The sequence below is a fragment of the Prorops nasuta genome, unplaced genomic scaffold (genome assembly GCF_024137725.1).
Source record: "Prorops nasuta isolate Cenicafe-Biocafe unplaced genomic scaffold, Cenicafe_Pnas_1.2 PNAS00013, whole genome shotgun sequence".
Lineage (NCBI taxonomy): Eukaryota > Metazoa > Arthropoda > Insecta > Hymenoptera > Bethylidae > Prorops > Prorops nasuta.
The window spans coordinates 1,186,981-1,210,105 of record NW_027116810.1 but is presented as its reverse complement, the minus strand read 5'-3'; the positions used below and the strand labels follow the sequence as shown (position 1 = coordinate 1,210,105).

The following is a 23,125-nucleotide window of genomic DNA, read 5'->3' as shown; positions in this document are numbered from 1 at the left end:
TGAATATAAAAGTGCTTCGTTGTGTATGGTCCAAGGGTTGTCGCTGGAGTGATCCGGCAAAATTTTGTTTTGCCCCGTTAGCCGTCCGTCGGATAGGTTACCCCCACCCGAGCTTTGGGCATGCGCAGACGATCTAAGTGATTCTCGTATTCTCACTTTCGCTTCTGCTCGATAACAATCGCCCTTCGATTAATCGAATTTCGATCTAGGCGTTCGATAGCTCTGCTTGATCTACGGGCCGCTAGATGGCAGCACTAGGATCGAGTTTATCGACCTCTAGTACCATCGATCACGACCGACGGCAGCACTTCGACGAATTATTGATTCGTCTTGCCGTCGATTACCGCTAGAAGGTAGTACCGGTATCATTTTTCGACAGAGGGTCCACGTGTGGTCTCTGTCTCACCTAGTTCTGAAAACATTGGCCTTTACTGGCTCAAGCTCATCAATTTCTGTTTGTTTTGGATGGATAGGAAAGGAATGAAAAGGAAGAAAAATAGGATGGAAAATTGATGGGAAATTCACCGAGGTGTTCGGTAGCGTGCGGGATCGTACGATTTCTCGTACCGGTAGCATTTCGGTAACTTGCAGGAGGAGTATTTCTAGGGTTCGACTATCTGCGAAATCCTATCCATACAGATCTTACGAGCCACTTTCGTCTTTTGCAGCTTCGAAGGTTTTTCCTTCGGTGGGATTTACACCTGGGGAACGGCCTTCGGAGTCGCCTCGGAAAGCCGTGGTTGGGCGTGTACTTTCCCACGCTCGGTTCTTCGATTTGCCGTGATTACCTTTCGTGGTACGTTCGTACCCGCTTTCGCCACGTATGGACCGATTGTTTCCCAATGCGGCTCACAGGCAGCGCAGGTGCGCAACGTTTTCCCGGTGCGCCCACACCCTTTACAGAAAGCATCTGTAACTGGTGTAGGGCATTCGGAAAACCGATGGCCCTTACCCTTGCATTTCCAGCATACTCGTATGCCGAAATTGCCGGTAACGCGGGTTGCCACCGATTCGGAAGGCTTCGCCTTCTTCACCGGTGGTGCCGGAGTCACCTTAAGCGGCAACGGTTGCTTTGCTCCTTTTGGAGGCTTGACGGACGCCATAGCTGCGTATGACGGCCGCTTCGTCTCCGGAACGGCTACCGCTGTCTCCCGCTGGACCTCCCTGACCCGCTTACGCTCCTTTAGGGAGAGCTTGCGGACAGGGGTGCTCAGCACAGGTGCCTCGGCCACCTCGACCGCTGCCACGACTTCGTGGTAGAGGTCCAGCTCCGCTCGGAAGAGAGCAGCCAGCAACTCCACTAGACTATGTCTAGGAAGACCTTGATTGCTCCCCTCCATAGGCGTCGGAGTTACCGAACGCATCCTGCAGTGTCGCTGCATTAATTCGCTGAGTACATGCGTACCCAGATCCTCATGCCTAGACTCCGCAGGGTGTTTCGCCAACCCCTCGGGAACAGATGGGTTACCGCCCACCTCGGTAACAGCAACGCAGGTTGCCGCCGGAACGTCAACCTGCGCCACGGGAACAGGTGCGGGATCGGATGCGGAATCCTCTATAGGGCCCGCAGGAGATGGGGATGCCAGAAGGGCATCCTTATCAAAGGAATCCTGTGCCATAGGCAAGGAGGAGTGGGAGCGTCGCGTGCGGCGACAGTCGTAGCCGAGGGCGAGGCGTTCGGGGATGCCATTATAGCCGAGAGAGAGAAAGAGAGAGAGAGACGGAGAGAACTATTGTTCTATACGGATCCAGGGTAGGATGAGGTGTGAGGCGATTTGCAGGCTCGCGGAGCGTTAGCGAGGCTTTATCATCTGTTGCCAAATTTCCGATTCTGCGCTTAATTCGGTAATTATGTTGGGCAACATCTCGATAGCTGGCTAATTGAACTGCTCTGACAGTTAGCTGGTCGGGCTCCGCCAGGCAGCATGGCTCAGCTCAGCCGGTCGACTTGTTTACAAACAAGCGCTCAGCTGTCAATTGCCCAGTCAAGAAGCCTTTTCGGTAGCGTTAGATTTTAACACGGGCGAATATAATATTAAATTATATTTGCGCCCGTGGTTCTCATCCAATTTTCCGGTAGCTTAGCATGGGTTGCTCGAATTCTACGTGAACACGTCAATTCGATCAGGCTATCAATTCTTAACAGAATTTGATCCCTTTTACAACCAGATGATCTTTTCATGCTTTTTCAGCGTTTCCGAGCATCCAGAAAATAGTGGGCCACCTATTCCCTGAAAAACTCCAACACTTCCGGTAACTTCTCGGACTTGTGGATTATTCGTTCGCCGAATAATTAATCTATATTCAGAAACCATGTTGGGCGCAATTTGTAACGTTATTCCCGCCAGTGTGAGGGGCCACTCACACTACGGGTCTACTCATTACCTTCGCCTGTCCTTTTCTATCGGTATCAGAGCGCCAGTTGGTCAGTAGGGTGGCCAACAACCCTACGTTATCATTTGAGTCTTTCGACTCCAAGTTATATGCATCTCATACGGCCCTGCGGCCATGCATTTGGACGGTAGCGGTAGCCAGGGTCGCTCAGTATGCTAGGTCGTGGAGAGGGAGGAGGGTTTTATGCGGAGAAGTCCAAGCCTCGCAGACCTATCTGCTGAGGGGCATACATTTGTCCTTCACCACCCACACACAGGTGGTGGTGAAGAGTGCGGGAACATGCGGTATCATTGCCAAGCATAAAGTTTGCCAGGAGCGGACCACCACGGAGGCAATGTTCGTGGCCCGTCCAGCCATAGCGCAAGCCTATGGAATTACGGAGGGCACCGGGACACATTCCAACGAGCTAACTACTCCCCTGCACAACCCACTATGCGTTGGCCGGTAACCAGTCGTGACGTACGTGCAGGCTGGCCTATAGCACACGCCTCACGTACGCGAACCGACCCATGGCTGTCTGAGTGCCGCGTTACGCGCTCACCAGCACGCATGGACACATCAGCACAGTCCCATGGTCGCGTTTCGACTGCCTGCTATGGCAGTCTGCGCACGACATTCGCGCAGCATGCTTGACGCGCGTAACCAGCGTTCAAGCCAGATCCGATGTTCTATCTCCCCTCCTCGTGGGGACTTATAGACACGGTCATTCTTTTAGGACTCCCCGAAACCGCTTCTCTTTATCGCAGGTTGCCTGGGTTGTTTGGTATGACCCTTCCTTACTTCCCAGGACAACCTGGACATCGTTTCCAGGAGCGCCTCTCTTTTCATCCGGGCCTCTTCCTGTCAACGGGGTCTATCCTTGACGTTAGCTATAATCCACTCGTGAGCCTATCTCACGAGTCGGTAACGTAGGGATTAATAATATCCACTGTTCGGTAGCTTTTATAATTTTTATTCGGTATATCGCATACGTAACGGAGAACTTCGTTACAAACCATATAAATTGTTTACATCAAAATACTTTAAATAATGAGATGATTCACTTGAATTATAATTGGATAAAAATTTATTGTTTGCCTTGACATACCTATTAGAACATTGACTGAGACCACCTCTTATACCTCGTTCAATAAATGTTAACATATCTATATCAGTTTCTAATTCCAACTTAATATCAGTATAAAATAACATTACATCCCATGTATAACTTGGTAAACTAAAATAATGAACTGGATCAAGTCTATAATTATTTATACATGATTTTCTAAAATTCTCAAAAATATCTGCCAACAACAGAACATCTTTTTTTAGATACAAATCAGAATATTCACCAATATTTTGAATATTAATAGTATTCCATACTTTAAGAGCACGTGTATAATCATTCTCTGAAATTTCACATTCATTTAAATGATTGTAAAATAATTCACGAGATGGAAGTTTTGATTCATTTAAAACATTTAAATCTTTAACATAATCATATGGAAATACACCTTTACGTGTTAATAAATTAAAAGCATTGAAACTAATATCTTGAAATTCTGATTTCAAACACGTAATATTATTCTGATCTACGTAATTGGCTAATTTTTCCAGACTAGAATTCAAATAAACAAAATGAATCTAAAATATAAATTTAATATTACTATTTTTTATAAATTTAATTATAGTCATATATTTTTCCATATTTAACGGTTTTACTTTTACATTGCCATCAAAACTATTTGTAATGTCGCGAATTAAAAAATGAGCATCATAATTACTTAAATTATGAAATATGTCTGGAATATTTAGTTTTAATTTATAGTTTATGTTACATGAATTATGAGCAGCACCTCTAAATAATCCTGTGATATGATCATGATCTCGAAACTTTACGTCATTTACACTAAATGGTTTTTCACAAATATAACAAAAACTGGCCTTTACAAATTTCTGAATATCTTGTTTTGACATTTCCATTGGTTTAATATTATTTATTATCTAAAAAAAATATATATCAATATAAATAATAATAAATAAAAATTTTGTTTATTTATGTACTTCTGATATTTCAACAGCAATTTTTTGAAGTTCGTTGGTAAACCATTTTGCACAATCAATACTACGTTGCATTTTAAATCGTGATAAATTAGTATTATAATTACACGAAACATAATATCCAATGCTATACGGTTTATGTTGTTGAAATGCTTTAGCAGGAACTGATAATGAAGCTATTTTTTCAAGTAGACATTCGAAATCTGCATATATAAAAAACGATATTTGCAATTTTTTATAATAATTTTTAAATTGTAAAATATTATTATTTTTAGCAGGAAGTACTACTGCACAATCATTTACCAGATTACAATCAACACGATGTTGTATTAATTTATCATTACTACTAAAATAATGCATACAACGATTACAAAAATATTTTGTATGTTTATCTCTACTACATTGGTTAGATAGTAAATATGATAAATTTTTAATTAAACAATAATGGTAATTATAATCATTTGAAATATATAACAAATTAAAATGTTTTTATTTGCTCTTCTTTCGTAAGATGTGTAGGTAAAATTTTTTTCTTCTCAGTTACAAATACATTTATTGAAATTTTATTTAATTTTTCAAATTTAGGAATATCTTTAATGGATATTGGAAATTCTAAACCTTCAAAATTCAAATAATTTTTATAATGAGGATAAGATGATAATAAATTACAATTTTTTTTGCTGGAAATAATCCTGTCATTATTGCCCATGCAAAACAATCTTTGCCTCGATTTTTAACATTAATAACAGCATTTTTATTTTGAATCCATTGAGGTAATGTGATATACGATGATGCTGTCATTGGATGATATTTAATAATTTGAATAACAATATTTATTATTTTCGAAAGAGCCCAACCAGAATCTCTTTCCTGAAATTCTTCTAATTGAGTTTTTATGTTAGACATTTCAATTTCATACAAATTTATGATATTTTCAGATTCGCATAATATCTTATAATTTGTATTAAAATATTTTACTTCCTCATTATTTTTTGACACGAATAATCCACTAAAAATCAACATCACCTTGATAAATTTAAACTTAAAATTTGCTTTTTGTATAAACTGGAGAACACTATCTTTTACATCCAACATAAAGTTAATTGGTTCAATATGTGACACATTTATTATAACACCAGTTTGAAGTCTATTTTTGAAATTTGATTGTACTTCTTGCCATATATATCTTTTTTCATTCGTTTTATTTATTTTCTTTTCACCACCACCACCAATTTTCTCATTTTTTGTCATTAAACAACTCTTTTTTTTTCTTTCAATAATTCTCATTAAACCAATTATTCTATTAAGTTTTGCCTCTGCACTTATTTTTCTTCCCACACCAATTTTCATATTCATATATGATTTTATATTTTTTATCGCTTTATTACACTTTTTAATAAAATTTATGTAATCTTCAATCGATGATGATGTATTTTCCATTAAAGAGTAATATTTTTCACGGATCTCTCTCTCGTAGGAAGTCAACATTTTTAAGCAATCAACCATTGTGTATATGTATATGTTATTGATAATACAAAAAATATTCTATAAAGAGAGAGAGAGAGAGAGAGAGAAATGAAGTTTTCTCAAACAATCAACCAACTTCGTTACCGTTGACGATAGACACACTTGAATCACAATAATATTTTTAAATATGATTCACTCTCTTTTATATACCATACTGTTACAAAATGTTAATTAAGAAAATATTTTAATATGTATAGTAGAGAATTAATTTACACATTGTTTTATATACATATAGAGAACAATTGAAGTATTGAAATTAGATTTCTTTTAACCAATTGAAGAATAATTGAGGTACCCTCAATTTCAACCTCCTCTTCCTCCTCCATCTCACTAGAGAAAGGTATTTTAAGGTTACGAAAAACATTTGTATGAGACAGGCAGGATCTATGAACGCGCGCTTATGGTAGCGAATACCTCCTCGTCTCTCTATCTCGACACACACACACACACACACAAGTTTAAAATATTAATACTTTTTTCATGCTGATAAAGATACTCACTGCTTTGCCGACGGGGTCGGGGCCTTGTCGGCGGCACGCATCCAGGTGCCCTCTTACACCCTCTCCCCCCCCATCCTCGGCGGCGGGAAAAAACGCGCGGGATTTAAAAAAAAAGTGGGGGCGGCGGTGGGTGGTGGTGGTGGTGGGCGGGGCCTTATTTTTTAAGGGCGGGTCCAGGGAGACACCCCACTCACCCACCTGAAAACGGACACGAACCATATTTGGATCAAAACTTTTTTTGGACATGCCCATATATGGTTCGATCCTTATATGGAATACCCCCCTCACCTCTCTTCACCGCCCCTCACCAACACTTCATCCAAGTCCTGTCTAGCTCTACTACTCGTTCCGAAATGTCAAACGAAATTAAATAGGCCTAAGTTAGCTGGTGGACAAGATTTTCCTCGTTGTGCGGCTTACCTGCTCTACCACCGAGTCCCAAGCAATAAACGGAGGGCAATAAACCGACCGAAAATGACTAACCCTTATATACCTGTACTCGAATGATCAATCAAAAATTCTAATATTATTATTATTAATTAATCATTTTTAAAACTGTTATCAATACTTTGCTTTTCTTTTTAAGATGAGAATTAGCCCAAACACGAGGCTAATCGGTAGATTATTTCTGTATTAGGTATATCCTGTAGTTCATATTTTATTAAATTCTAATGAAACTATATTTTATTTTGCATATTTGTTATTTGATAAATTCAAATATATATATAAAACAAAATAGCAGAAAGGATCGATTAACAATTATCAGAGTTAATACAATATCTAAGAAAATAGGAATTTTTCAACCTTTAAGAACGGGCGAAAAATAAATTATGTACAAAAATATTATTAAATGATGAATAAATATTTATTTCATTTAAATATATATCTAATTAAAAGATATATGTAAATAATTTAAATTCCTATCTAAATTATTCAAAAGAAAAGTTTTATTAGAATTAAATAATTTGAGAACTCCAAGATAAATCTAATACAGAAATAATCGTCCGATTAGCCTCGTGTTTGAGCACATTCTCATCTTAAAAAGAAAAGCAATGTATTGATAACAGTTATAAAAATGTTTAATTAATAATATTAAAATTAGAATTTTTGATTGATTATTCGTGTACAGGTATATAAGGGTTAGTCATTTTCGGTCGGTTTATTGCCCTCTGTTTATTGCTTGGGTCTCGGTGCTAGGCCAGGTAGGCTGCGCAACGTGGAAAAGTCTTGTCCACTAGCTAACTAAAGCACGTTTAAATTGTGTTTACATTTTGAAACGATTCGATTTCCCAGAGTGTACACGCATATACACACACGAACGCAACTACGCCGATTATTAATATTAACTACTAATGTCTTACATTCCTGATCCTGGTGTTGATGAAATTTATTTTCTGCTTATTTTTCAAAGGATCCGCGATAGCATGCATTTAGCTGAATAGTCTGGAGAATAATTCGCGGCGTTATTCGTAGATTAATTTTCAAGCCGTTTTATCTATTCGGTGACGCGACATGAACTGGTATAAGGTAGTCAAAAAATAAGTTTTATATAAAAAAACTATTATAAGAAATTGTATTTTTTTCTGCTTTTGTGTGGAAATCTCACTGTTTTATCAGATAGAGCAGTTTGCTGTGTGCATCATTGGAAGAGCAAAATGACTGGAAATTAGATTCTCATGTAAGATCATAGTCTTGTTTAAAAATTACAATTTAAGTGGAGAGCTTAAGGGATCCTTTTAAGAATAAATAAGCTTTTCTTTTCATTTTATGAAGGGACAAGTCACAAAATTAAAAATAATTTTTTGTTAATGCTATAAATTATTATTCATAGTTTTTGCACGCTCTTAGGTATTAGAAGATATCAGATAAATCAGTAAATACTTAAGCTTTTCTCTTTTTCACTTTATTACGATATGCTTGGTGAATTGTAAAATATTTCTTTTGGTGACCATATCAACTTGTAGTCACTATAAACTAGAATCTGACCTAGCAATTGGCTAATTTTGCTGGCAAATCCAATTTAGACAGACGCTATGCAAAAGTAGTAGGCAAAATGATAAAAGCTATGGACAATCTACGGCATAACAAAAAATTATCTTTAATTTTATGGCTTGTCCCTTCATAAAATGAAAAAATAGCTTATTTATTCTTAAAGGGATCCCTAAAGCTCTCCACTTAGGTCTGAATTTCCAGAGAAGAGTATGGCGTTACATGACAATCTCTTTTGCGAGTTATTTAAATCTTCCAATGATGCACACAGCAAATTGCTCTATCTGATAAAAGAGTAAGATTTTCTAAAACAGAAAAAAATATAATTTCTTATAATAACTTTTTTAATATAGGGGAGAGTGGGGCAAAATGATCCCCCTAAGGCAAAATCCATCCTAGTGACGCTATTATTGATTTTAACATAGCAAAAATTTTATGTAACGAGGATCACATATTACTTTACATTTCTGTGTGGTCGCGACAACTAAATTGTTAAAGATGTTTTGTACTAGTCAATTTAAAGTAAATCTTATAAAAGGATCATTTTACCCTCACCCGTGGGGTAAAATGATCCCATGCCGAATAATTTAAAATAATTAATTTATATTTATAGATACGATAGACAAAAGCTATAATAATTTCAATAAAAAAGTAGAAAAGCATATTTTAGTACTAACATTATGAATTTTATGAAAAGAAAACATGTTATTCAAGTATAATCGCTTAAATCGCGAAAAGTGTGAAAAAAGTACAGTGGATCCAATCTTCTCCATAAGCTTCGTTTTTAAACCGTTTGTTGTATGAAAAATACATTCGTTATCATCATCGTTACTACTTTTTGAGCAGCGGCTGCTTCTTACCAATGAAACCACTATGGAATCATTTTGCCCCAAATGCGTTGCCCATCTTCCTTCGAATCTTAAAATTTTACCAAAGCCGATTTTAAATGAATTTTTAGAGGAAATAAACGTTCATACTTATTATTATGATTTACCTAATTGAGCAATTTGAAATGTATCCCAGCGTTTATTTCCTATACGATTCAAAAATCGCTTAACTTACAGAAAAATGATGAAAAACACGTAAATGCCGCTAAAAATTTTTTACGTATTCAAAATAGACATTACAATATTATATTGTGTATTTAAAAATTTATATTTTAATATTGATTAAATTTTAAACGAATAGTATCCATAGTTTTGATAAAACCCTCAGGGATCACTTTACCCCGAGGGATCATTTTACTCCACTCTCCCCTAATACTTATTTCTTGACTACCTTAGAGCAGTTCCTATACCGCGTCACCGAAAGTATAAAACGACTTGAGAATTAATCTACAAATAACGCTGTATCTTTACCTAGAATTTTCAACTAAAGTGGTGCTTTCAAGGACCTTTTAAAAATTGGTAGAAAAGGAAATTCATCAGTACCAGAATTAGGAAAGTAGGACACAAGGAGGTAATATTAACAATCGGCGTAGTTTCGTGCGCGTGTGTATAAGCGTGTACGACAATACGGATCGGCGGAAAAGTACAAATTTCTTTTGTTTTTTGAAGGGGAACTATCAACGATAGTAAAAGTAAAATCATTTTTCCGTTGAATCAAAGCCCTGAATTATCGGTTTAAAATTGATTTATCTCAGCAATGTTGCTTTTCCGGATGTTATAGTATAGGATTTTTCGACTTAGTTTATGCTCAAGAATATGTGGTTAAAATTAAAAGCATCATTGCTGTTACACCCTGTAGAGATATCGAAGTATTAGATTTCTAAACTGTATTAACCGTTTGTAATATTTATGGTCTCAAGTGAAAGCTTTTTCAAATCTATTTTAAGAAAAACCTGTAACGTGACAAATGGAGACGGGATCTTGCCACGTTAAGAATTCTGAATTTTCGCGCCTAGCGGGGGAATGGTAGTATGTGAGAGCTTTGCGCAGACCCCAGTGCTACAGCGAGCACGCGGTGAGGCCCATGACTGCCTAGAAAACCGGCAAAAGCGACAGACGTAGGTGCGAGGACTGCCGATAGAACCGCGTAAAGGGACAGACATGTATAGTGTTGCCTGCGAGATCCTAGAAAGAGCATCAACTAGCTAAGACGCTTTCCCTGTACCAGTGTTGGAAGAATGAGTCGACCAGGAGAGAAGGCAGAGAAGACGATCGCCTAGGAGATGGTAACTGGAGTGCGATCCAGTATAGAATTTTGAAAGCCTATACCTGCGTCGACGGAGAAATAGGAAACAAGCGTGCGTCCTGGCCAGAAAAGTACATGGTTGCTTGCTTAGAACAGGGAATTATAAAGTATGCGAATTAACCTAATCTCGCGAATGCGGTCTTCGGTCAAGTATGTTTCATTGCCTGGAGGAGACACGTAGTAATTAAGAAAGCGGCAACTAGGAAGAAAGAATTGAAAGATTTGTGGTATTGGCTAGCAATAGAGTTCGGCACTGAGGCGAGTCTGAGAAAATAGAATCGGTAAGCCGGGAAACAGAAAGAAAAGTGCTTCGGTAAAAGAATAGGCCATTCAGGTGGCCCACAGCGGGGCTGGGCCCAGAAAAATGGTAAGAAATGGAATTAGATTAAACCTGAATGAGTCGAAAAGCACTTAGTAGAAGCGCCGTGTAAAGAATATTTGTAAGTTTCGCGACGATGGGGCCTACTGTATATATCCCGTACAGGCGGTCATGAGAGGCCCTGGCGATATAAGCCACTGTAAATAGTTTAAGTGTGAACCTTGTATAATAAGCACCAGAGAGTTCAATATAGTAGTTGTGAAATTTTAGTTGGAAATTTTGGATGTGCTTATTTATTCAAAGAAAAACCTCTCCCAGAAATCACGCGTTACAAACTTCACTTCAATTATGACAATGAATCATCCACAGAAATAGTTCGGTTTAAAAATTGGGATAGCTAAACTGGCTTTATAAGTCACACAGTAGCGCTTAGCGGATTGTACTTGCCGTCGACGTATTACCGTGTCCCTTGGTTTGATTTTACCCAGACAAGAAAGGATACTCTTAATTTTACAACGCATCTTCTCAATTCCACTAGATAAGATAAAAAGCTAATCAACTAGTCTAATGTTCGCTATAATAATTACTATTCAAATATAATAAATTTCATCAAAACTTGCTTATAACATGGTATAAAATACGTCCTAGCAATTATATGTTTATGTTACAGAGGAACATCCGGCTGCGATGCACCACGGATATGGAAGTTCATCGTATTCAAAATCCTGGCTGGCTTATTTTATAATATCAATAATAGTTATTGTAATGTTTATGTAAAAAAAATATTTTAAAATATCTCCTTTTCTTATTGTGTACAATATATCATCGCTTAATACATTAACTCTTTAAATGGAACATCTGCACAGGGTAAATTTGGATATTACCATTTACATTAAACGTTCATGACTTAGAAGTTTAAAATATCACCAAGTGATAATAATCAGTAAAATTATATTATTTGGTTGTCATATATAGCACCAAGAAGTATTAAAATATATCAAAATTTATTGAATTATTTGTGAAAAAAGCGTATTGTAGGCACATATCAATAAAATAATTGTCTTTAAACATTTTAATCTTGAATTCGGTAATTTTTTTTATATATTATAGCGGATAATATTGTTCATTCTTGCGGAGATCAGTATTATCATATAAAACTGTGGAGAGCTAATAATTCAGGCCATTATCAACCCGATAACGGGGATTAAATCGAAATCAACAGAATTGTTGTTGAGCGCCAGGTTTGCTCTTGTAACAGAGTGGCCATTTGGAATTAAACTACACATAGTAAGTACACGGCTAATCAGCCCTCGAAGGTAAGGAAGAGGACTAAGGTTAGGAAAATACTTTAGTAATGACTTATTTGATGATTTTTCTAGGTAAATACTGAAATGAAAATAAGACAAACTTTCTGGGGAAAATACATGAAGCTTTAATCAAACTGACTAAAATTCATTAAAAATATTATAATATTCGGTATTTCCTATTTATCTTTCCATAATACAAGTCGCGAAAACATTCATATCATACTAAACTAACTCATTTATTCAAACACAATACGACCTGAGGAGCGGGAAAAAATGGAGTTCATTGCTGCTCTAAACCAGGTATCTTCCCAGGGTGATAAGTATAGCCTGATGACAGGGAAACGGTAAATGCCTACATTAATTCGGCAAGTCCCGGAGAAGACTACTCACTAGCCACGTGACCTCATTCCGTTGGGGTGGTATTCCATGGGCACTCACCCACCGGCTACATCCTCTGGTGAGTCCCCTCCGAGTTGACGCTCGAATGGGGCTCATTTTAGGGCATCGAGTACCCGAACGTTTCTGGTATAATGCCACAAGTCCCGATCCTGCCCCACATCCGATTGGATGGCCAAATCTCGAACTCAAGTGCGGGAAACCTAAGGAGTGACAATTTTCCTTTTATAGGAAGCGGCATCCCGGGTCCGCGGATGATTCTAGGATCAACCGACGGTCCAGAAAACAACAAAACCTCAAAAAATTCTGTCTAAAGGTAAATTAACTACCCGTACCAGACAATCACCCTTCCTAATGCCTTGCAGTGGCGAGATGCCGGGAAGTGATACGCCCGCAAGAACCACGCCCTTCGCCAAGCCACCAATTCTGCTAGGCAATGCCTAAGGAGAAAATTTTCCTCACCGCGATGCCTTTCAGAGAAAAGCTGGGAAACTCGATGGGAAAGATTCAAGCCCGCCATGATACCTCTTCCCTACTAAGCTGATCATCGCCTCCAATCCATCACCAGGGTAAGACAATATGAATAACTTTCTGGCCTTATTGTTCAGTCGCTAATTCAAGGGTAGACAGCGTTGCTGCAGATCCATGCTTTGGTACCTCGTTCTCGCCATCCGTTCACCAGGTGTCACTCCTAGGTGTTCCTCAGTATCCTCCTCTAGATCCATCGAATCTTCATCCACAACAATTTGCTGCTACCGCTGCATCCCAAAGGTCTAATCGGAAGAGAGCGAATGCATACAGGAACTTGCTAAGTTTCAAAGTTATCGCCTTTCCCAGCAATCTGAACTATTTCTTTGATTTTAATTTCTTTTGTGTTATTGGCTCATTTGAATCATTTGTCTTATTAATGCTTAATGATTTGTAGAGCTGCCAATTCTTTTGGGTTGCCAGTACTTATCCACTAGATGAGGTTGGTATTTCTCGCACAGATTAAAGGGGCCCGGTCCAGGGGAGAAGTGAATAAGTATAACTCCTCTGCCTCTCCTTCCTCTAAATATTGCAAACTGATCTCTTCCATAAATAGACGGAATTTTACTGAAATGTCCTTCTTTAGAGTCGGATCCGGAGGTTCCTTATTTCCCCACCTCCCCCCCCCTTATTGCCTCGGGACTGACTCAAGTATGTGTGGGAGTGAGCGAATGTGTGCGATTAACTACTTATGAGACGGCAATGTATTTTTTAAAGAGGAAATAATTTAATTGTCGTCCACGAGAGGAGTAAGAATGGATTAAGGAATTGGAATGAATGGTCATGGATGTTTCAGTAGTAGACTAGCTATGCCGATTCTAGTCCCTCCTCCCCTCCTGTTCACTCGAATCAGCCTGGTTGAGAGGTAGTGGGGGGGGGGGGGGGGGGTCAAAATATGCTAACTGGTGGTGGGGGTAATCGGAGACTCTACGTGAGCTCGCAGCAAGTAAGGGCGAGAGGGTTGCGGGGGTGCGTGAGGATACTCACAGCTTTTAACGTCACACTCCTACTCCTCTGACGTCAGGTCCCAGTTCGTATAAACAGATTTCTAGATGGTAAAACTGATTTTCGTTCCTGTGATTTCTTCGCTCGCGTAACCTTGAATCTTTTTAGCAGGCTACTGACCTCGCTGAACAGACTTTACCCTAAATGTAGTTAAGCGTGTTACTTTTTTCCATAGCTCAGCAATTTTTAAACTATTATATAATAGCATGCGCAAATATTTTATTTATTCATCATGTGCTTCGGGTGCAACTTACTGTCCAGTTCTCTCACGAATAAATAAGTCAACTGAGGGAGCAGGGACAACAGTTTAACACAATTTTTCAAAAAGATGCTGAAGATTGAAACGATGACTCCAACATTTGTGGGCTTTTTAAGGTTTTTAATTAAAAGAAACATCATTTATAGTGAAAGAATTTGCAGTCTTACGCGATGGAATAATGTTTCATATTTTATTTTCACCACCGTTTCCATATACATAGTTAAATGAGGTAGAGATAAAGCCATCAAATTATCTATAATTGATTTTCCAAAAAAAATATATTTCTTTAAGTGATGAGTTTCTTGTTTTTCACTCCATCTAGCTGGTTATATTATAATCATCATGGTTTAAATTGAACGGATGGTTATTCGCCTTACTATAGACACGAAGAGGTTATAAGGTAATATGTGAGTTTAAATGAGGATGAAGAGATTTTCGTGAAGGGACTTGAAAAGAAGAATTGGCTTAGTAATATAAGCGGTTTTGTTATAAATGATATCAATGAATATGAGTGCGGTGATTTTAGAATGAAAGATAGTAATAGCAATACACACCTACCTACATGTCTATACCATAATGTTATGTGTGCATTAAGGAGTGTTTATTATATGAAATTTATGTATCAGGAAAAAGGAACAAATAAATCAGCTTAAAAATTCTATTTGCATTAATGTATCAAACTCCTGCAGTTTTATTATAATTCTGATTGACGGCACGTGTTTAAAATGAAGAATCAGCATATTGGATTTCTGATATTTTTTCAATTTTAAAACGATTTTAACTCACACACACACACACTTGCACAAATAGATGACTAAGTATATCAAATTTTATCTTCATACGAATTATAAAAAGATTCATCGCGAGTGAAAAGTTTCATTATCGTTTCACCTAGCGATTTATTGTTAGACACGAAGCAACTTATCAGCGATTTTGCAGTGATCATAAATTTATAAAATGTATACCGAACTTCGAAAAAGGTTTAGCTCAATTAGAACAGAGCATTAATAGTCTACATGGGTTCGCGAATGTCGTGATTATATTCAGGAGCTAAGAAACATTGATCGAAATGCTTCTGTAGGTACGCGACAGAAACACTTTGCTGAGATCGCGAGCAATAACCCTTTGCGTTCGGATTAAATTTGGAGGTGGGTATCGTACTACTCGGAATTAATTTCCGTCGATAGAGCAGGGATACGTAACGCGCAAGTATTGAGGTTCATTTAGGAAAAGTGTAAACTGATACATGAATGCATACAGTAAACGATTCGTATAGTCCCTTGCTGTGTTGGCTGAGAGCAGACATACGAGTGGAACGGTGAAAAGGCTTTGGTGGCTGAGAGTGGACATACGAGTGCAAAGGGTTAAATACCTCCTCCTACGATCAGCAAAGGATAGGATTTTCATTAAATTTGGTTCTGACTTCAATGCTGCGGGAGGATATATTTGGGAGGAGCTTGAATCAGCGTTTAATAGTCGAATATGCAATGGTGTGGTGATAAACTCAAATTATATAGAACCATGTAATTTTCTGTTAAATACAGAAGAAATTATACATGCAAGCGTAAATAAAGTATTCTGTAGTGTAAATTGTGTTAAAGTAAACTATGTGTTAAATGGTCAATTTATTTTTAAGGATATTAGTGATGATAAGAACATTGGTACAAAAAATAGTGTTTTAAATAAAACTGATAATTTTAGCGATTGGTATAGGCAAAATATTGTAGAGACAATATTGAATGACTTGAGTCAGTTTGAAGAACGGGATAGTGGATGGGCTATGGAAAGAATATTGAACTTAATAGTCAATATAAATCATTATAATCCACTGTGTGCTGGATGTGGAGTCGAGCTTTCGCCCAATATAATACATAAAGGGCTGTGATAAACATTGACAATGAGGATAGTGCCTTTTTTTTATGGGCTATGACGGTAGCGCTTCTCCCTGCAAGACCACTCGCCAAAACCTAACGCATATCCTCCTATCCGCATTATCGGTCTGTTTTAGACGTTAAAAGCTTATCCTTTCCAACAACTCTGAAACAGATTCTGAAATTTGAAGCGCATAATGACATTTCACTCAATGTATCCACTATGGAGGAGGAAAATGAAAGCAAAACTGAAATAAACATCACATCTCTTCAGCTAATGAAGCTGAAGAGATTGAGACATGTTAACCACCTTCTTATCACAGATGACCAAGGAAATGCACACTTTCTCTGCATACGAAAACTTCCTAGATTAATAAGCAACCAGACAAATAAAAGGGGACATGCTATTCATATTTGTGAACGGTATGTAATGGTTGTACTAAATATATGTATACATAAATATTATATTTTGTGACGCTACTGTCTATCCCAAAAGAGTAGAGAAGAAGGAGAGGGGGGTGTGATCTCTCACCGATCGCGTTCGCGTCCCAGTAGGCGACTTCCTACAAGACCTGGGCGCCTTTGATGTATTCTGAAATACGAGCCGAATATTTATTTTTACAGAGGGGGTTCTATAACCCCCGTACGCGAATTTAGGGAATGAGCTGCTAATAATGATTACTCCGAATTTCTGTCAAGTTCGCTTTATTCCGAATTTCGTATCAATTATAATAATCAATTTCTCTACAATTCGACTTAAATTACAGGGACGTTCTCTAACGGCGACATATAGGAGATTCGTGTTAGTTGACTATAGCGCTCAGGATGATGGCTTCTGAGAACGCTGATTGGTCAATATCATGTAGTGTAGTGCCAACATGAAATAGTCCATTACCAATAGATGAATAAGAAAAATGAGACCCATCCGCCATTTTGGAGTGGAGAAGTCTTTACATGCTAGTTGTAGCAGAAAGAGGTGTGAAATGGAAAAATGTCAAATAGTGAGGTTACTAAAGTAAAAATGGAAAATAATGAATGGAAAGTTCGAATATTCTTACTTTCTATTCATTATTTTCCATTTTTACTTTAGTAACCTCACTATTTGACATTTTTCCATTTCACACCTCTTTCTGCTACAACTAGCATGTAAAGACTTCTCCACTCCAAAATGGCGGATGGGTCTCATTTTTCTTATTCATCTATTGGTAACGGACCATTTCATGTTGGCACTACATGATATTCACCAATCAGCGTACTCAGAAGCCATCATCCTGAGCGCTATAGTCAACTAACACGAATCTCCTATATGCCGCCGTTAGAGAACTTCCCTGTATAATAACGAGAAGTCCCTAGTGTGGGCGCGGCCTAAGTTATGCGGACGCGGCTCTAATACTGATGACGCAGTAGCTTGTCCCGCGCTCGAGCCACTAGTCCGGCGTTCGCGGCGGAATCCACTGAGTCGCGCAATACTCCGCGTGTCACCGGTGGATTCCTAAGCTAACTACTACTTGACGGCATGCGGATGAGTCCCTATTCCCGCTTGTGCGCGTTGCTCGATTGTTATTCGCATTAAGTTCCCACCTACTCAATCACAAAAACCGGCCCGGATTTTTTGATTTAGTACGTAAGGCAGCGTTGCCAACTCCGATGTAAGTTCACGAGTCCTCACGAAAATGTACTAAGTCCGTGGGCTTGAAGCGACTCAAGGGAACAATCACGTTAACCGTCAAACGGGTCACGACTTTATGTAATCACGCAATACTTCTTTTTAGTCTCGCCTATATACAATTATAATTCGCCCTAAAAGTACAACGGAATGACCACTCCGCTATGTAGCCCGCGCATCCTTGACAGGCTCGCAGGAACAGCGGTTTCCTATAAGACCGATCGGGCTATGAATCCTAAAGCCCTAGCAAACCATGGGACGTCACAGGACTCCTAGCAGAACGAATATTCACCCTTAGTTCTGATCAAGGACTGATGATCTTCTCTCTCTCTCTCTCTCTGTAAGTACATAGCATATCTATTTAAGCTGTCTGTCTTAAATCGTTCTTTTTACTGCTCTTCTGGTGCCCTTGTGGGCGAATTGTTGCAGAACTGTCATTCCATGTCTCAAGCTACCTTTTGAGTGATAAATTGTAGTCTGGCTTATTAACACTAGATTTACGGATGTCGATTATATACCTATTTTTACTGAAGTGAGCCAATTTGACTCATACATGAAAATTGAAGTTTTTTTGCAAAGAAAACAGTTCCAAATCAAATTAAATGTAATGTTTATTATCAAAAAATTCATGGAAAACATTTTTTACATATAAACTCTGTTTTTGAAACACATTTTCCGCAAACATTTCTATTACATTTAGCACAATAGTTTGAACATCTGTTTCTTTTGCATGATATTTGAACTTTACAATTCTTCCGTCCGTCAGCAGCATGAATTTCTTTCATTGGAATGGAAGTGTTCTCGACTTCTTCTCTATATTTACTTCTTAACTCTTCAGTCAATTGGAAAAGAAAATCTTTTCGTGAAATATTTACTTGAGTCGTCTCTTTATACAAAATCCAAGCACTGATAGCTGCTAAATCTAAAATGTTGTAGAAAACTTGTAGAGGCCATCTGCGTGAACTTGCTTTTACACTATATTTTCGGGCCATTTGGTCAAGTACATCAACGCCATATTTGGTGCTATTATAATGGGTTATTGTTTCTGGGACAAGTTTTTTATTTTTTGCAATTGTTATATTTTTATGTTTTGTACTTAGTAGTAAAACTTTTTTATTGGGCTTGCTTTTATAACGGTCAGGGTACAATTCTCAGATCTATACAGTTTTGTAGAAAACTGTGTCATTTTATCTTTCTTGGCTTTCGCGATTTTAGGTAATTCATTTCGGTTTGCACGTATAGTTCCAACCAAAGTAGTTTTCTTAGCAAGTAACTTTTTTGCAAGTGAAATGCTAGTAAAAAAATTATCTGTGGTAATATTTCGTCCACAGCCTAAATATGGCTCTGCAAGCTTAGTTACTACAAATTCGCCCAAGGGAAAGTTTGATCCTCGGGTTTCATCCTTGCCCAAGTACGGAAAACCGTTTACAAGATATTTGCTTCTAACATCGGATGCCAGCCAAAATTTGATGCCGAATTTATCCGGCTTATTTGGCATGTACTGCGTAAATCGGCATCTAGCTTTAGTAGGGAATCATTGCTCATCGATCGTTATGTTTGCGTCAGGTTTGTAACAAACCTGACTATTCTCTATAAATTTTTCCCATATTTTTGAAACCAAGGCAAATCTGTCTGTCTTCAGTCTTTCACTGCGTTTATTTTTTTTATCAAAACGTATGAACCGAAGTAATTCTATAAATTTATCTCTACACATTGTCTGGGCGAGAAAAGCCGGACTCCACTTCGCAGACCACAAATATGATTACTTCATATTTTTTGCCTCATATGCTCCTCTAGCAAATAAAACTGCTACAAAGGCCCACAATTGTGATTTTGTAATCGTCCATTCCTTATTATTCAAAACTTGACGAGCTTCGAGTTCGGTACATGATTTTATATACGCTATCATACCTTCGTCAATTATCAAATTGAATGCGCTACTTGCCGAACCAAGCATAATGTGCCTTTTAGCATAGGCAGTTGGACCAGAAACATCTTTGAATATGGTATAAATCGGTAATCTACCTACGTTTCTGCCTTCGTTCAATGTTTCCCATAAAGTCCCATCAGCAGCTTTTTCGGCTGAAATTTCTTTATCACAAGATGTATCGATAGCGTCTAAATCATTTTCGGTTTCAGAACCAGAAATAACTCTAGCTCTTTTTTTACTAGGAGCTACACAAAGATCTTCAAATTCACTGCTTGAAGATTCAATTTTATTGACTTCCTCCTTTAATTCAACTTCGTTATCACATTGATCTACATAAATAGTATCCGATTCAGTACATGATTGGTCTTTCTTTATTTTTATTAGTTTTTTCAACAAAAGATTATTTTTCTGATGTTTTCCCATTATAGAAACCCTTGATATTCAGATAAAATAAATATCGATTGCAATACCTTTTACAATTAAATTACAAAATTACCTTTGTGGATCAAATTTTTCTAGCAACAAATTGTAAATTATTATTACTTCACTGTACTGCTCACACGCGATGTACAAATCGAACTGAAGACAGAAGTGAGTAATGATGTAGCAGAGTAGCGATAACAAGCGATAGTCGCAGAAACAAATGACGTTCGACTTGACTGTTTTCCAGGCCTGATAGCACCAATAAATTTCATGTTATGCGATTAACTGTTAAACCATTCTATGAGTCAAATAGGCTCACAACCGTAAAAATAGGTATACCACATTCGATAATCCGAAATGAAGGGGTCTGCGGGGAAGAGGAATATACGTTTACATATATTTCATTACTTAACTAAAAACCAACGTATGTTCTTAAAAAGTAATATTAAAGATTTATATATATATATAAGAAAATAAACTAATTGAGCATTTTTTAATTATCATATAAAACTTCATAAGTTATTCAATTACACGTAACATATATTATTGCTTAGTTTGCTTGTGATCGATTTGCTTTCAAACTATGTTGAAAAAAGAAAAGAAAATGAATATCATTTCACGAGAGAATCCTTTAACATTGTCTATTTATCTAAGAACTATCGGAAGGTTGTGTAGCGTAGGTGATTAAGTGCTTGCTCTATACGCTGAACGTCGCAGGTTCGAGTTCTCTTCAAGATTTTTCTCTTTTTTTTTGATTTTGTATAATTTTCTAGATAAATTTCACCTGTATTTGAATCCAGGATGTAATCAATAATACGAATTTTCAGCAAAGATCTATGTGTCTCGTTCAGTCGGTTTCAATCGGTTAAATTGAACGACTTAAAATTACATACGCGAATAAAGTTTTGGAAATTAAAGCAATTTATTAAGCGTATTTTTCTATTGTGTTTGAAAAATTTAATTGCAAAATAATTTTTCACGTTAATATCCACAGTGTTTTTGTTGGATTCGGTATACTTTGTGTGAAAAGTGAGTTTTGTTTTAAGGATATTCTTGGTTGATTTCATAGAGGATTATATATTTATATTTGTAAGTACAATATTTGTAATATAAATACACTGTAGAAAAATGGCTGTGGAATTAAAAGAAGCAAAGAGCACAACTAAAAAATTCCAAATTGAATGATACGATGAATATCCATCTTGGGAGAACTGGGTTCTGAGAGTAATTGGTAGAGATGATTTATTTGTTTGTCTTGCATGTGAAAAGATAAATGTTTGTGGTCTTTCACAAATTAAAAGGCACGCTGTGCAGAAAAGGCATGTAGAAAATATGATAAAAAAGAATATTCCATTAGATGAAATAGCATATCCCACTACTTCCGGCAATGATACGTTTCGTTTTAATGATAGAGTAAAAGCAGCTGAACTTAAAGTGGAAGCGTTTTTCGCACAACATCATATTCCATTTAAAAACAGTAAAGATTTACTTTTATTATTTCAAGAGATTGGTAAAGAGCCGGACGTTCTTCAATCTATGACTTTGGGAAAGACAAAAGTAAGAAATATTATTACTAACGACTTATGTCCGTATGAAACTGAACGGGTAAGCGAAGATATTTGAAGCGTCATAGATTTTCTGTTTTTGTATATGAAACTACAGACAGTACAAACGAGAAAAAAATGACACTTATAACAAGAGATGTTGACAGTAAATCATTGTGTATACAGGATTATTTACTGCATTTAATTAATTTAGACGCAAAAGACTGTTCTGCAGACAATATTTTTCATGCATTTAATAATGAAATGAATAGAAGAGAAATACCTATATCCAAAAATGTCATTGGGTTAAGCTGTGATAATGCATCAGTATTGATTGGAAAACATGATTCTTTTAAAACAAGACTTTTAATATTAGTCCGAAATTGGTGACAATGCCATGTATTTGTCATTCTTCAGCATTAGCAGCTTCTAATGCATGTAAATCATTGCCAAACGAATGCACAATTTTCATTAAAAAAATTGTGTCTTTCATAAATGGAAGTACAAAAAGATATGCTATATTTAAAGAGTTTCAGCAATCTTTTGAAGATAATACTAAAAATTTAGCGAAATATGCAGAAACGCGATGACTTTCGCGTCAAAAATGTATTGAACGCATTCTAGAAAAATGGGATACTATATACAAGCTTTTAGTAGAACAGCAACTTGAGAAAATGAAAGGAGCAGAGGAATTACTGATTATTATGGAAAATATTGAAATAAAGGCTAATTTATATTTCTTAGAACATGTGTTGAGAAGATTTAATAGTTTCAACACTCTTTTTCAAAGTAAGGAAACAAAAATTCATTTACTTAACAAATATTCAAGAAATTTCCTTTTCTTTTTCTTGCAAACATATATTAAACCAACATTATTGAAGCAAGAGGTATTTTTGCCTTTTGTACGTAATGCAAGATTTTCAAGAAAGGAAAACCTTCTTCCCATAGAGACCATCAATATAGGTTCTAATTGTGCTGGTTATTTAAAAACTATGTTGAAAGCAAAGAAAATGACTGAATCACAAGTGAAAATAATTCGCCAGAATTGTTTATCCTTCCTCATAAAAGCGAGTGAAGAAATTCGTGATCGTTTCCCAATATTTGATAACTTTTTAGAAAATTTGAATATTTTTGAAAAGGACAAGGCATTATTTGATCAGGTACGAGAAGCTAGTAGCTTCCAATTACTGCAAATATGCCGTCGACTGGGAACTTTCAATGAAAATACAATTAT

At 37.0% G+C, this 23,125-nt stretch overlaps 2 protein-coding genes across 2 annotated transcripts in view; one reads left to right on the top strand and one right to left on the bottom strand.

Annotated features, from left to right (window-relative positions):
• The window catches only part of LOC136778035 (zwei Ig domain protein zig-8-like), an 845,250-nt gene extending 833,267 nt beyond the window's left edge, over positions 1–11,983 (top strand). Inside the window, exon 6 of the mRNA XM_066734646.1 lies at positions 11,633–11,983. Within this exon, the coding sequence (XP_066590743.1) occupies positions 11,633–11,739 (107 nt within the window). The 3' untranslated portion in view covers positions 11,740–11,983. The remainder of the gene's footprint in view (positions 1–11,632) is intronic.
• A 6,386-nt stretch (positions 11,984–18,369) lies between these two features.
• On the bottom strand, positions 18,370–20,887 carry LOC136777972 (uncharacterized). The gene is made up of 9 exons (XM_066734550.1): positions 20,879–20,887; positions 20,667–20,759; positions 20,421–20,596; positions 19,775–20,357; positions 19,574–19,711; positions 19,158–19,495; positions 18,641–19,089; positions 18,513–18,521; positions 18,370–18,449 (listed from the first exon to the last, which is right to left on the bottom strand). The coding sequence occupies exons 1-9, from the start codon at positions 20,885–20,887 to the stop codon at positions 18,370–18,372; spliced, it is 1,875 nt and encodes a 624-aa protein (XP_066590647.1).
• Positions 20,888–23,125: the final 2,238 nt, after the last annotated feature.

Bases quoted from the DNA above. Each gene is read 5' to 3' on its own strand.
- LOC136777972 (XM_066734550.1), bottom strand. The intron at 19,712-19,774 runs GCAAAAAATATG...TTTCTCGCCCAG, and splicing joins TTGCTAGAGGAGCATATGAG to ACAATGTGTAGAGATAAATT. The intron at 19,496-19,573 runs GTTTGTTACAAA...CGATTTACGCAG, and splicing joins AATTTATAGAGAATAGTCAG to TACATGCCAAATAAGCCGGA.